We start from the raw sequence: 13,988 nt of genomic DNA, 5'->3' as shown, positions 1-13,988 counted from the left end.
AAGGCCCTTCGCCCTTGTGGGGGGGGGGCTATCTGATAACCTGCTCGGGCACATTCGATCGTTTTGGGGCCCTCTACATTGGGCCTTGGGCACATGCTATTTGAATGGGGCCCTACGCACTTGTCGTCCACGCACTACGCAGTTGCCCCCCCCCTATACGCCTCCTCGGCCATACTGGATTGCTCGGAGGACCCTACACTTTGAATTTAGGGCCCTCTGCTCCTATCGGGATCATCTGATAAACTGCTCGGATATACTCCATCTTTCCGGGGCCCTCCGCACCGGGTTTTGGGTACTTCTTATTTGAATGGAGGGTCTTACGCTCCTGTCGGGGCCCCTTCTGACAAGATGCTCGAGTCCATTTGATCATGGGGACCTCTACATGTAGTTTTGGGTACTTCCTTTTTGAATGGAGGGCCGTCCGCGCTTTTCAGGGTCTCTGTCCGTTAACCTGCTCTGGTGCACTCGATTATTCGGGGCGCTATATATCATGTCGTGGGTATTTCATATTTGAACGGAAGGCCCTACGCTCTTACCGGGGCCCCATCTGTTAACCTGCGCGGGCACACTCGAATATCCGGGGCCCTCCACATTTTGCCTTGGGTACTTCTTATCTGAATGGAGGGCCCTACGCACTTGTCGGAGGCCTATCTGTTTGCCTCCTCGGCTGCACTGGATTGTTCGGGGGCTCTGTATATTGGGTCTTGGTGTTTGAATTTAGGGCTGTACACTCCTGTCGGGGCCATCCGATAATCTGCTCGGGTACCCTCCATCTTCCGGGGTCCTCCGCACTAGGTTTTAGGTACTTCTTATTGGAGGGCCCTACGCTCTGGTCGGGCCCCTTCTGATAACCTGCTCGGGCACATTCCATCGTTCGAGGGACCATTTACATAGGGTCTTCGGTACTTCCCGTTTGAATGGAGGGCCTTACGGCTCTCTTTGGAAGCCCCTTCTGTTAACACGCCCTGGCACACCCGATCACTCGAGGGCTGTATACGTTGAATCTTGGGTGCTTCCTATTTAAATGGAGGGCCCTACGCCCTTGATGGGGACCCTATATTTGAACTGCTAGGGCACGCTTGATCGTTGGGAGCCCTACACATTTTGTCACACGTATTTCTTATTTAAATGGATGGCCCTATGTTCTTGGCGGGCCCCATCAATCAGCTGCTCAGGCCGGTGGCGGGTGCAAAGGGGGTGTGGAGGCATGGGGCAAAGGCTCCGAAGGGGCCAATAACCAGCCGAACAGGCGCAGTTTTCTTATAACAAAATTGGACGCCTTTGGACCTACAGACGACCAAGAACAATTGCTTGCAAAAGTAAAGAGCCCATGAGCAGACAAAGCTAATTCTTTCCTGATCGAAAATGGTGTTGCTTGGGGGAAAATTTTGAGGCTCATTACGTGGCCCAGACTCGTAACGCTGCTGCCCGGGCCCTATCGGTCCACTTGCCCGGTCAATCTGATCGCTGAGGAGCTTTCCACGTTGCCTTTGATGTCTTTGCATTTCCTCATAGGGCCCAACTCTGCTGTTGGGACGCTATCTCTTTTCATGTTTGGGCGCTCTTGATCAATCAACTTTTCCTTCGCGGATTTTTCCCATTCGCCCGAAAGGCTCTATACGCTTTTCCGGGGCCCCATATGCCAGGGTACGGTCAGTTCATCAGGGGCCCTTCCTATTAGTCTCCGGTTCTTTCTACTTACTTGGAGGGTCTTGTGTCGTTGCCGGGCCCTTATAAGGTAAGGCACCGAAACACTCGATGTTCAGGGGCCCTCTACTTTGATCGAAGGATATTTCCTTTTGATCTCATTTGCGGAGGACTCTTCACTCCTATCGAGGCTCTTTCTGCTAACGTGCTAGTACGCTCTTGATCGCACAGGGATATTAATTCATGGTCTTGGGTAATTCCCCTTTGCTAAGAGGGTCATGCGCTCTGGGTGGGGCAACATATGTCAGCTTGACAGAACACTACCGATCGTTTAGGGGCCCAACACGCTGGCCTTGGGTTCTTTTTGCTTGCTCCGAGGATCCTATACTCGTTGACGGGGGTCACTTTTTTACCTCCTGCGGCACCCCTGATCGCTCAGGTTTCGTTCCAATCGCCCCTGGTGCCTTTGCCTTAGAGCGGTAGTCGAATATGCGCCGATGCATTGGCATTTTCATTGGTTGCTGAGTGTGTGACACTTATCATGCTAGTGCATCACGTTCGTAACATACTTTGAAAGATAAGCTTTGCTGTGCTCCTTTATGATAAAGGAAAAATTGTGCATTAGTCATCAGCCATCAGCTGATAACATCGCCCAGCCGGCTAGCCGCAGATACATAAGCTAGGAATCAAGCCCATGCTTGGTTTTGATGGTTGTTAGCAGCCCACTCAAGTATATTCTACCTGTTGTTCCGAAACACTTAGCCTCAGAATCACAGCATTTAACATGATCTGTAGAAAATGATTGAGGTCTTTGTGTACACATGCGTAGCACGCCTAACTTTATAGGGCTGTGTACAGCAAGATGGGTTTACGTATTAAGAAAATAAACGGATAAGAAATATATATATATATATATATATATATATATATATATATATATATATATATATATACCTATACACCTATAACATATATACCATCTCCGCAACCACCACCGCACACCCACCCCCCCCACCACCACACCACCCACACCCACACCCACCCCCACACATATCTATATAATATATATATATATATATATTTTATATATATATATTATATATATATATATATAATATATAATATATATATATATATATATAGATATACGACAATTGTAACTAAATGTGTAAAACGGTAAAACCAGAGGATACTTTTTGGAGTGGCCGGCACAAAACTCCAGGGGACCCCACAATGTTGCGTGCCCCCCCCCCCCTTGACGAAATCCTGGATCCGCCCCTGGTTCTGGCCAGCCCAATATCTTTCGATCACCCGTATACAGCCTTGAGGTCACTGACTTTCTAAAGGCTGCACATGTGAAGCGAAACTTTCAGTGTCAACTTGGCCATAACAGGTCCAGACGTTCTTGTAAATACCACCAGATTGAAGCGGATTTTGTGGTGCTGTGACGTCATCGTAAAATCAGCTGGGAGTGTTGGTGACCTTCAGTACCATCACACAATAGGCCGACAGAAACACCACAACTTGCTCGTGGGGTGGTGCGATTTGGGAAGGTAGGGTGTGTATAAAAACGCTATTTATTGTCATTATAGAGAACAACAGCTAATTGAAGGAAACTGAGGTGTCCATGAACACAGGAGTACGTTTTGATACCAATATTGTGCGGTTTACCAGTTCAGTCAGGTCGTTAAGGCTGTATTCTGATGTGTGAGGCCTACGCTGGTGGAACCTGGTTGGTTATGGGTCTGTACCCATATGCAATTTATATGGAATGGTTTTCACATTGTGCATGGTAGCTTATATATATATATATATATATATATATATATATATATATATATATATATACTGTTACTGCTCACCAGATCTCCTTTCTCTGGTAGGCAGGCATTACTGGAAGATGACAGAGTGATATTTAAATTGCTTCAAGACTGACAACATGGACCGTCAGACCAGCGTCAGCTTTATCTGCCAACGATGCTCCATGCCTGTCAGGCTGGATGACACCCTGCTCAACATCAATGAACACACACTAGCAGAACTCTCCTGTATGTATTGGCAGTATTTTCTGCCATCTGCTGACCATAGCTTGTTTTGTCCGCAGGAACTTATTTTCAATATGAAATAGTCTTAGAACATGCTACCAGAATCAGTTTTTGCTTAGGCCAGTAACATGGGTTGTGCCACTGATGAATTAAGAAGTACCACATGCTGATATTCCTAGTTGGTTGTGACTTGAGCTTGGGCAGTGCTAACACATTTCATGTTCCTAAGTTCATATTTCATCACCACATCCCTTTTGGAGGACAGCATGTCATACTGCTTTGCTGGAGCAGAGTGAGAGATCATTACACACATGATGACATGTTATGTGAAATGTGTCAATCCTTTTAATCAGCAGGACCATAAAATATTATTGACCCATGAAAACTTGTCTGCTGTTACCATGTTTACTGGCCTACATGTGTCATTCTGGCCTAGTATGGCTAAAACCAAATCACCTATCAGCATGTTAAAACACAAAAGTACATATTTTGTGCAAGTGGGAGTAAAACACCTTGCTAACAGATTGCATAAATATTTTTCATGCAATTTGTCATGTTCAGTATGGGATCCTGGATGTGTGGTGGTTAAGTTGTATGCATGAGAAATCAGACATACATTCCCCACTTTTTTTGCCTGTGTAAGAGATAGTGATGCTTTATAGTCTCAGCAGATAAGCATGTTGTACAGCCAAAAGGCACACAGACCCTCACTCAGTATGGACTCATCATATAACAGGATAGCTGGAATCCTGCCACACATGAGCTGATGCCTTTCAGGGCATGACCATGCATGTCCTCAGTCCCCCCATGTAGGGGCACTGTCCACCCAATGACGTTGGCATGGCCGTCATAATGCCATCTACTGGGCCCACCCACTAACCCCAGTGTGGCCGTCAGAGTACCCATTTACCCGGCGCACCTGTTGACACCGGCGCGCCCGCATTGCCCATCTACCTGACCCACCCACTGACCTTGGCGCGGCTGTCACATTGCCCATCTACCCGATCCGCCCACTGACCCTGGCATGGCCATCACATTGTCCATCTACCCGACCCGCCCACTGACCCTGGCGTGGCCATCACATTGCCCATCTACCCGACCCGCCCACTGACCCTGGCGTGGCCATCACAATTGCCCATCTACCCGACCCACCCACTGACCCTGGCGCGGCCGTCACATTGCCCATCTACCCGACCCACCCACTGACCCTGGCGCGGCCGTCACATTGCCCATCTACCCGACCCGCCCACTGACCTTGGCGCGGCCGTCACATTGCCCATCTACCCGACCCGCCCACTGACCCTGGCGTGGCCATCACATTGCCCATCTACCCAACCCATCCATTGACACTGGCGCGGCCGTCGCAGTGCCCATCTACCCGGCCACGGAGGCCGACCTGGAATCGGTGGCCGCCTCATTCGACAAGTATGTGCCGCCGCCGCGCTGGGCGGAGAGCGGCCAGCCGTCATCCGGTACCGACTCCACCGGCTTCACGGTGCTCTCCGACCCGGGCGTCATGCCGGCCGGCCACCTATCACACAAGGTCAAGGTCAGTCACTTGCACAATGGTAGGTCACCTCGGTCATACATAGCCAAGGTCAGCAGGCCAGGTATATTCTTGCATGATCATCTTGTTATGCAAACTGATGAGTTGATGTCTCAAAATATGTAATGCACTAGGCATGTTAACATTTAGCAGGTTTGGTGTTGGGTTGAGCAGTACGTTTTTATCTTGCCTCTATCATCTAAGCCACAGTTTACCCTGTCTTTTATCTTTTTTGAATGAGTGGAATAAAATATAATGGCTGTCTGGTACAGTCCATCAAATTCTGACGCATCAACACATTCCTTTTTGTTGCTTATGCAGTATCCTGCTCAATTTTGAAAGCCCCTGCTACCCCCCCCCCCCCCCTCCCCGCTCCCACATACACACATGCGCCGATCCCATGTGTTGACACAACTGACCATAGTCTTGCCTGGCTGTCTTGCGAGCCTGCTCCGACCAGCGGGCTGTCGGCGGCAGCGCTGTCCAGCGCCGTCTCACGGCCGCCACCGCCGTCGCCGACAGATGGCCGCCAAGCTGTTCGACATGCTGTCCACCAGCACCGAGGTGGACCACCCGATGTGCGAGGAGTGCGCTGACCTGGTGACCGAGGGGCTGGAGCTGGAGCTGGCCGGCGTGCGCCAGGAGTCGGCGCTCTACCGCGACTTCGTGCAGCAGCTGCGCCGCGAGCCGCCGATCGACGCCGATGTCGACGCTTTGGATACAGAGCTCGAGCAGGTCCGACACTGAGCGCCAGGCAGGGGCCTGTGGATACGGAGCTCGAGCAGGTCCGACACTGAGCGCCAGGCAGAGGCCTTTGCGTACAGAGCTCGAGCAGGTCTGGCACTGTGCGCCAGGCAGGGGCCTTTAGGTACAGAGCTCGAGCAGGTGCGGCACAGGGAGCCAGCAGAGGCCTTTGAATACAGAGCTCTAGCTGGTGCGGCACTGAGCGCCAGGCAGGGGTCCGTGGGTACGGAACTCGAGCAGGTGCGGCACTGGGCGCCAGGCAGGGGCTTTGGATACAGAGCTCGAGCAGGTGTGACACTGAGCGCCAGGCAGGGGCCTTTGGATACAGGGTTCGAGCAGGTGCGGCACTGAGCGCCAGGCAGGGGCCTGTGCATACAGGGTTCGAGCAGGTGCGGCACTGAGCGCCAGGCAGGGGTCTTTGGATACAGGGTTCGAGCAGGTGCGGCACTGAGCGCCAGGCAGGGATCTGTGGATACGGAACTCGAGCAGGTGCGGCACTGAGCGCCAGGCAGGGGCCTTTGGATACAGGGTTCGAGCAGGTGTGGCACTGAACGGCAGGCAGGGGCTTGTCTTGTGGGGTGATTGTCTTGCTTTTTTATTCACCCATCACCCAAACTGTGCTGCCTAATTCAATGGATAATTTCGTTCGCGCCTTTTCGCCAAACACTATTACGGGGTGTTTTCCGTACCGCGCAGTGCTCCGACATGGCCGCCCCTACCCGTTTGTTGTGTTAAGTACCGTGTGGCGACCATGGAACATGTTTTATTATTTCTAAGATCTGTGGATATGAAGACGACTACGAAAAAAGAATAGAACACTCCATATTAAGTTTTCTTTTTTGGGGGGGGTAAAGTAATATTATATTGAAGTGGTCACATGATTTTTTTCTAAAACTCTCCGTATATTTACTGATGTAAAAGAGCTCAAGTTGAGACATGCTTCATGGTGATGAAGGCATGAGAGACACAATAAATATTTTAAATATAAACCTTTTCAAGAAAGGATGGTGCGAATTCCATGCCTTTTTCCCACGTCTAACTTAGGCGGCATATTTCATGCGTCTGACTGTCCCGTACGGCACTATCTGTGGGCAGCTGGCAGGCGAGGAGCAGCAGCTGCTGGAGGAGCTGCGGACACTGAAGCTGGAGGAGAGCCAGCTGCAAGAGCAGCTGCAACAGGAGGAGCAGGAGAAGGAGCGACTGGAGCAGGAGGAGGAGCGCTTCTGGAGAGAGTTCTGCAACTATCGAAAGCAGCTGATCGTAGCGGACGAGGACTACCGCAGGTGAGTTGGTGCGGGTCAGATCAGGCTTTAGACCAGAGGATCTGGAGTCTTGTTGCCTTATGCTGCGTAGCACCTAGCTCCGAAATCCTCGTGACCATCGTTTTTTGTTCATGTTGAAATGTTTGATATACATGATCATGGCAATTGAGTCATTTCATTTTCAAATTGGACCTGCAGAATTTCACTGTTCTGGGACTGATTCCCCCATTCTTCTTTCATGTAGGCCTCCCTCAAGCTGTTCTATGTGGTGCCTCAGGCTGTACTTGAGTACTTGGGTGATGATCAGAATAGCTGGGGATCGCGCCCCTCACCATGTGGTGCCTCAGGCTGGACTTGGGTACTTGCTTCTGGCTGAGTACCTGAGTGATGACCAGAATGGCCGATGATTGCATGCCCTCACTCCCACTAGCTGTGTTGGTATTATGCGAGCACAGCTCAAGCTCTTCAGCACTGATGACGCCTAGGTGACAACTAGTAGCTGCAGGGGCGCGAGCAGCCATTCACATATTGGCATGTGGATGGTAATGCACATGACAGTGCAGCAGGCTGGGCAATAATTGGCTGCCACATGAACAGTTGTACGGAAATCAAGAAAACGTTTGGCTTCTTCATTTTGCATAGCTCAATGGAAGTTGGGCACTGACCAGACTTCCTGTAGGTGTCTCATCTCTTGCATCGTACTAAATTGTTTCAGATTAGTTCATCCTGTTGTCATTTGCAGATCCCGACTTTGAGTGTTGATTAGGCTCTTGATAGCCTGTGACATTTCTGTCATACTTCCATTAATTTAACTCACGTCATCTGTCTGCCCTTTGGCACAGCCTTTCCAGTCGATTGGACTACACCACAAGCCAACTTGAGAAACTAAAGAAGACCAATGTCTTCAACGCCACCTTCCACATCTGGCACAGTGGCCACTTTGGCACCATCAACAATTTCCGGTAAGTCAGTCTTTGTATGTCATATGCTTACACTTGAGGAGTGTGCGAATGTCAGTGATGTGTTGACGCGCTCCCTGTCGCCTGCTGGCTGCGGGGCCTCAGCTGCGGCCGGACGGGCGGCGTTGGACGTGCGTGAAGGGAGCCTCGAACAGTACCGTGGCCTGATGCGATTTTGTTCTTCCCATGCCATGGTGATGAGCCTGGGTGCTGGTCAAGCTTTCCTATAGTCATCCTCATCAGATGACCAGCTGACCGAGTTTTCGTTTTACTCTAACCTTGTGCGATAATCACTCATCATTGATGAAGTCTCTACATAGCGAGATTGTCTTTCATTTGTGATCTTGTCTTACGTTATTTGCTTCATTTGGAGTGAGGGGAGCCGTTGTGAGCCAGGGTTGCCATTTTCAGTTGCCGAAGTTTTTCTCTTCACGTCGAAGTTAGATAAGCTACAAGGCTTCAACAATACAATGCATGCGGGTTAGCACGTTGTCGAGGCTGATAATGCTGGGATTTTGTCGGCGCCAAGAAATGACAGTTTGAATGATATTCTGTGTTGAAGCGTTAAGCTGGTGCCACTGACGGTGTCGGAGGAGCCTGCCGACACCGGTTCCCACGCAAGGGCTCCAGTCACCAGTACGGCGCTGACACCAGTAACACAGCACATGCCGTATAAGTCCAGCCACTGTCGCGTGACCTCGCCGACGGGCGCCGCACACTGCGTGTGACCGATCGGCCGCCGCGGCCCCAGGCTGGGACGTCTGCCGAGCGTGCCCGTGGACTGGTGGGAGATCAACGCCGCCTGGGGCCAGACGGCTCTGCTGCTCACCGCCCTGGCCAGGAAGATCGGTCTGCAGTTCTCCAAGTACAAGATCGTGCCGTTCGGCAACCACTCGTACATCCAGGTGAGGCGCGTACGGCCGTGTTGTGCGCCGGCTGCGGCCGCCTGTGGGCTCTTGAAGGGGGCGGCCCGACACTGGAGCAGAGTTGGGGAGAAAAAATGGAGTCTAGGTGTTTTGCTGAGCCAGTCATGCCGTGTGGCAGTTGACGTTGCAGTCGGAGTGGTTTGATGTGACATCGGTGGCTTTCAACGGCTTACACCATCTGCCGTAGACTAGGTGGTGTGTTGTGAAAATCTTGTGAAGTCTCGGCTGTATAAGTCCGCCGTATTGCGTGGTTTTTGATGACACAAACTGCTTATGGTGTCACATTCTGAGAAAAAATTCAGTAGCTCCAAAACACGCCTATGTGCCTTCGCTTACTCCGACGCCGGCGGAGGTGAGGAGGGGCGGAGGTTACAACCTCTTCCAGAGCTCACCTCGACGCTGTGTGATACCGCAGCCAGTGTGCTCTAGAACGGAGGACTTGAACACTCAGCACCGTTGCTCTGACTATCGTCTGACGTGTCGTCTCTGACGGACGTCTCGAGGCGTGACAGCGAGGCCCAGCGCTGCCCGTAAGGTCCCATCTGGTAGCCCTCCCTGGTGTTTCGTGAGACACCAGGGAGGGCAGGGAAAGAGGGTGAGACACCCCATCCTGGTACTCGTGGACGCCTGTCTTGGCCACGGCGCTCCCCGTGACTGACCTCGGCCACGGCAGGTTCTGTCTGACGGTCGGGAACTACCGCTCTACGGCGCCGGCGGCTTCAAGTTCATATGGAACCCAAAGTTCGACGCCGCCATGGTTGCCTTCCTCGAGTGTCTTCAGGAGCTGCAGGTAAATATGCGCAGTGCAATACCATATGCGTCATTTGCTACTCCCATGCATTTCCGACGTCTGTTGCTCGGTGTTTCACTGGGCCCAGCACGGCAATGGGTGCAAATCTCAGCCCCAAAGATATGACTGTTTTAGCGCATTAGTAATATTCTATACATAACCTTAATTGTGTGTTCATTATGTTTGTAGCAGTGGTCATAAGCGTCGGTTTCGGTAAATTTGTCGTGCCTGTGTAAGCGAGTGGTTCCTGTTAGTTTAGAATTATGTTGCATGCCCATCGATCAAAATGGTGTGAGGTTAGGTGCGTGCATCCGACCCCTGCATAACTTGCTAATTGATCTCATTGTTCTGCTGGCTCGAAGTGTCCACACATCCTGGGTAAGCCATTGCTCATGTTTTGGTGATGGATGGGCGCGGTGGAAGCCGTGCCACCCTGTCCGTCTCCTTCCACAGGAGAAGATCGAGTCCGGCGATGCGAAGTTCCGACTGCCGTACAAGGTTTCCAAGGGGAAAATCGAGGACCCGCAGGCGGGCACCGCTTACTCTGTCAAGTAAGGACGGAGATGGATCGCAGTCTCAGGGAATCGACACGTCGTGCTCTTTCGTCGTCATGTAGCCTGGTCATTCAGGCTGGTCAACGCACTGTCATGGATGTGCGATTCGACTCTTATGCTCTTCGGATGCCGTATGTGTGCGTAAGGTCACGCGACATATGCTTGGTCACCATAGCCTGAACTATCTCTGGACGCAGTTAGCGTTGAGAACGCTGCTGGTCTCTCCCCACAACAGTTGCTGTAGTTGCTCTGTGGGCGGCAACATTCCCACTTCCCGAACCCCGGGCAATGTCCCGACATCTCCTGACCGCGTCTGGTATCCCCTGACCGCGTCTGACATCCCCTGACCGCGTCTGACATCCCCTGACCGCGTCTGACATCCCCTGACCGCGTCTGACATCCTCTGCGTCTGACATCTCCTGACCGCGCCTGACATCTCCTGACAGCGTCTGACATCCCCTGATCGCGTCTGACATCCCCTGACCGCGTCTGACATCCTCTGACTGCGTCTGACATCTCCTGACGGCGTCTGACATGCCCTGACTGTTTCTAACATGCCCTGGCCGCTTCTAACATCGACTGACCGCCTCTGACATCCCTGACCGCGTCTGACCGCTCCCGACCACTTCTGACATCTCCTGGCCACTTCTCACATCCCCTGACTGCGTCTGACATCCTTTGCCCGTGCCCGACATCCTCCGGCCGCGTTTGACACCCCCTGACCGCGTCTGACATCCCTGACCGCGTCTGAAATCCCTGACCGCGTCTGACATCCCCGACCGCGTCTGCGCCGTCAGGATTCAGCTGAACTCGGAGGAGCACTGGACCAAGGCGCTCAAGTACATGCTGACCAACCTGAAGTGGGGTATCGCGTGGGTGTGCGCCGACACGACGCTGGGTGATCTGGCGCCGTCGGTTGTCATGGACCCGACCGGCTAGACGTGCCCCCCCCCTCCCCCCCCCCCCCCCCCGTCGTGGGCGGTCGAGGCCTGGCGCGGTCTCTGCGGCGCGATCGCAGGGCCGTGCGGACGGCGTGGGCGGTGACGAGCTCGGGCTCACGGACGGTCGTGACCGCGACGGGCGGAGTCGTGACGGCTGCGGCGGGCGGCCGGCGGCGCTCGTGAGGCGGCCGGCCCCGCAGCGCCCTGACGTGGTGGGTCAGCGGCGGATGCAGCAGCGGGCACCGCTTGTCCGCCGAGCTGACGAGGGCCCAGCGCCCCCCCCCCCCCCCCCCTCCCCCCGCGAGCGCTGTGAGACACGGATAGGGGCGATACGTGAGCCGGCAGCCGCCGAAACGGCGGAAGCAGGGCGGGAGTCCGTCTCGCGCATTCATTTGACGACGGTGTGGTCCGGATGTCAGTGGTCTGATTTCGTGCTTCATGCTCTGCTGCTTTGTTTAGTGTTTAATGTACAGTTGTTGAATATGTACGGTATGTGCATATTTTGCCCATACATTGTCTCCAATGTGATTTGGGTATGTTGGTATGTATGACATGGGTATGTATTTCTCCAATGGGTACGGTATGTGCATATTTTGCCCATACATTGTCTCCAATGTGATGAAAGAGCTCATCGCATTATACGCAATACATGCTGATGACTTGGTCGGACATTTGAGTGTATTCGGTCATAGAAAGTCTTCTATAGCGCCATGTGCTGCAGTTTGATCGACCGTACTTCGACTTTGTGTAAGCTTGCACGGCTCCTGGATTTAGCGACGGAAGGTGCCGCTGCTAGCGTTGCGGTGGGGAGGAGACATGGGATGCTGTCAGGCGGCATCGGACCTGATCATCCCCACTACCAACAGTCCGTTGTGCGTCAATTCAGGGCGAAAGGCGTCCGTAGACCATCAGTGCGGCGGTGCAATGGAATTGTGCTTCCCACCCTCCGCCCATGCAATTCAGACCTAGCTGCCCACCCTCCCAACTTGGAGAAGCGATCGGGTGAAGTCTTGGGAGAAACTAGCGTGCTGGCGTGTTTAAGACATAGTTCTCATCATGAATTGTCCTCTGCTCCGTCCCTCCCCCACGACTCATGTTTGCGAAACTACGCCCCTGCTCATGATAATATCAAGTCCATCGGGGCATAGAGGACTCCAAGCCCTGAACAGAACTTTTTAGATAAGTGTATCGTTTCGTAAGTCATGGTATTCCGGCCCTTTTCTGAAATTTCGGCATACGGCAGTGAATGAGAGATGGGAGAAGAAGCTGATCAGTAAAGAGCATCAATCGAATTTTTAACTGTCAGCAGCCAACTACGATGAAAAATGAAAAATGCCGACGGAAGTCGTTGAAGCACACTTTATTGATTTCTGTCTCACGTACTGTTGTAGGGCCTCCACCTCACTTGCACTTTTTCGATTCTTTCTAAGTAAGACCTCGTCCTTTCCAAAGCATTATGCAAGGTAAAATCGCCCAGCGTCTGATGTGAGTCTACGCACAGTCCGGGGTCTGTATGTACTCCTTGATAAAAACTGTACTTATGGATAGAACCATCAAATTTCTCCGTGGCTTATTGCATGTCACTGGTATGTTAATATTCTATGTTATTGTTGATGTTGTGCATGCTAAGCTAATAAGTAAATCCTATGGCCTTGAGTAAATCCAAAGAGTATTAAAAATTAATACGTTTGAAACAGACATGGCGCATATGACACATTTGTGGTGTTTCTGGCACTCATGATGTTTGTAGCTTACAATTCTCGTAAAATGTGATCTACAGTTGATGCCGCGTTTTCGTCGCGGCTGTTCCATATAAGTCAAAGTGGCTTTCTGCGACCTCCCATAGCTTGATCCAGACTGGCTTATGTATGGATCCCATTTGGTGGTGCCTTGTAGTGTTGCGATGTAAGGGGAAAAAAGCTTCAATTGGTATTAGTTCGTGAGCGCGAAGTAAATCAGCAAGGTAAGTTGTGTGCGGTGGCGCTTGCTTGGTTGAATATAGGATAAGTAGGCAAAGTGAGTTCAAAGCGATATTCATAGGGAGTTTTTTCTCTGTTTTCATGAAGCAGAAAAGGCTCATGCCCACAGGAAACCACAAACATTTGTGTGCTCCTTTTACTTTTCTTCATGTAAACATGAAGATTGGAACAAAACTGATTCATAATTTATGGTGGTGTCCACATGAACTTGATGCTGTGAGGCATTTGCCAAATCGGTCAAATTATTGTGTAGCTACCTGATAACATGGCCTCATCAGTCACAGGACCTTCATCCCTGATGTGGGTGCTGTTTTGAGCAGTTTTTGCAGAGCATTGTTGTATGTGCACACTAGGCACCATCCAGATTAATAACTGTGTAAGCCAGGTGCATAAGGCTATCCCCCAAACAAATTGGGAGGGCTTATAAGCCTAGTGTAACAACCATCCTCCATTTAGAAAGAAATTTACCCAGCCTTCCATTGAAAAGGAAAGCACATATGTAGCCACCCTTTGTTTTGGAGACTATACACATGGTGTAGATTGAGTCAAATGCACAAGGACAATGATCAAATTTTGGATGGCATTCATGGCACTG

At 51.6% G+C, this 13,988-nt stretch overlaps 1 protein-coding gene across 1 annotated transcript; it reads left to right on the top strand.

The window, feature by feature from the left end:
- The first annotated feature begins 3,152 nt into the window (after positions 1-3,152).
- On the top strand, positions 3,153-12,085 carry Atg6 (Beclin-1-like Atg6). The gene is made up of 10 exons (XM_037216717.1): positions 3,153-3,200; positions 3,535-3,695; positions 5,060-5,241; positions 5,761-5,973; positions 7,078-7,265; positions 8,087-8,206; positions 8,955-9,108; positions 9,803-9,919; positions 10,373-10,470; positions 11,271-12,085. Exons 2-10 carry the CDS (start codon positions 3,587-3,589, stop codon positions 11,410-11,412), a joined length of 1,323 nt encoding a protein of 440 aa, XP_037072612.1. The 5' UTR covers positions 3,153-3,200; positions 3,535-3,586; the 3' UTR covers positions 11,413-12,085.
- The last annotated feature ends 1,903 nt before the right edge of the window (positions 12,086-13,988 follow it).

This window comes from Pollicipes pollicipes, unplaced genomic scaffold (genome assembly GCF_011947565.3).
Source record: "Pollicipes pollicipes isolate AB1234 unplaced genomic scaffold, Ppol_2.1 Scaffold_4002;HRSCAF=4701_pilon_pilon_pilon, whole genome shotgun sequence".
NCBI classification, from domain to species: domain Eukaryota; kingdom Metazoa; phylum Arthropoda; class Thecostraca; order Pollicipedomorpha; family Pollicipedidae; genus Pollicipes; species Pollicipes pollicipes.
This window is presented reverse-complemented; position numbering and strand designations above follow the sequence as displayed.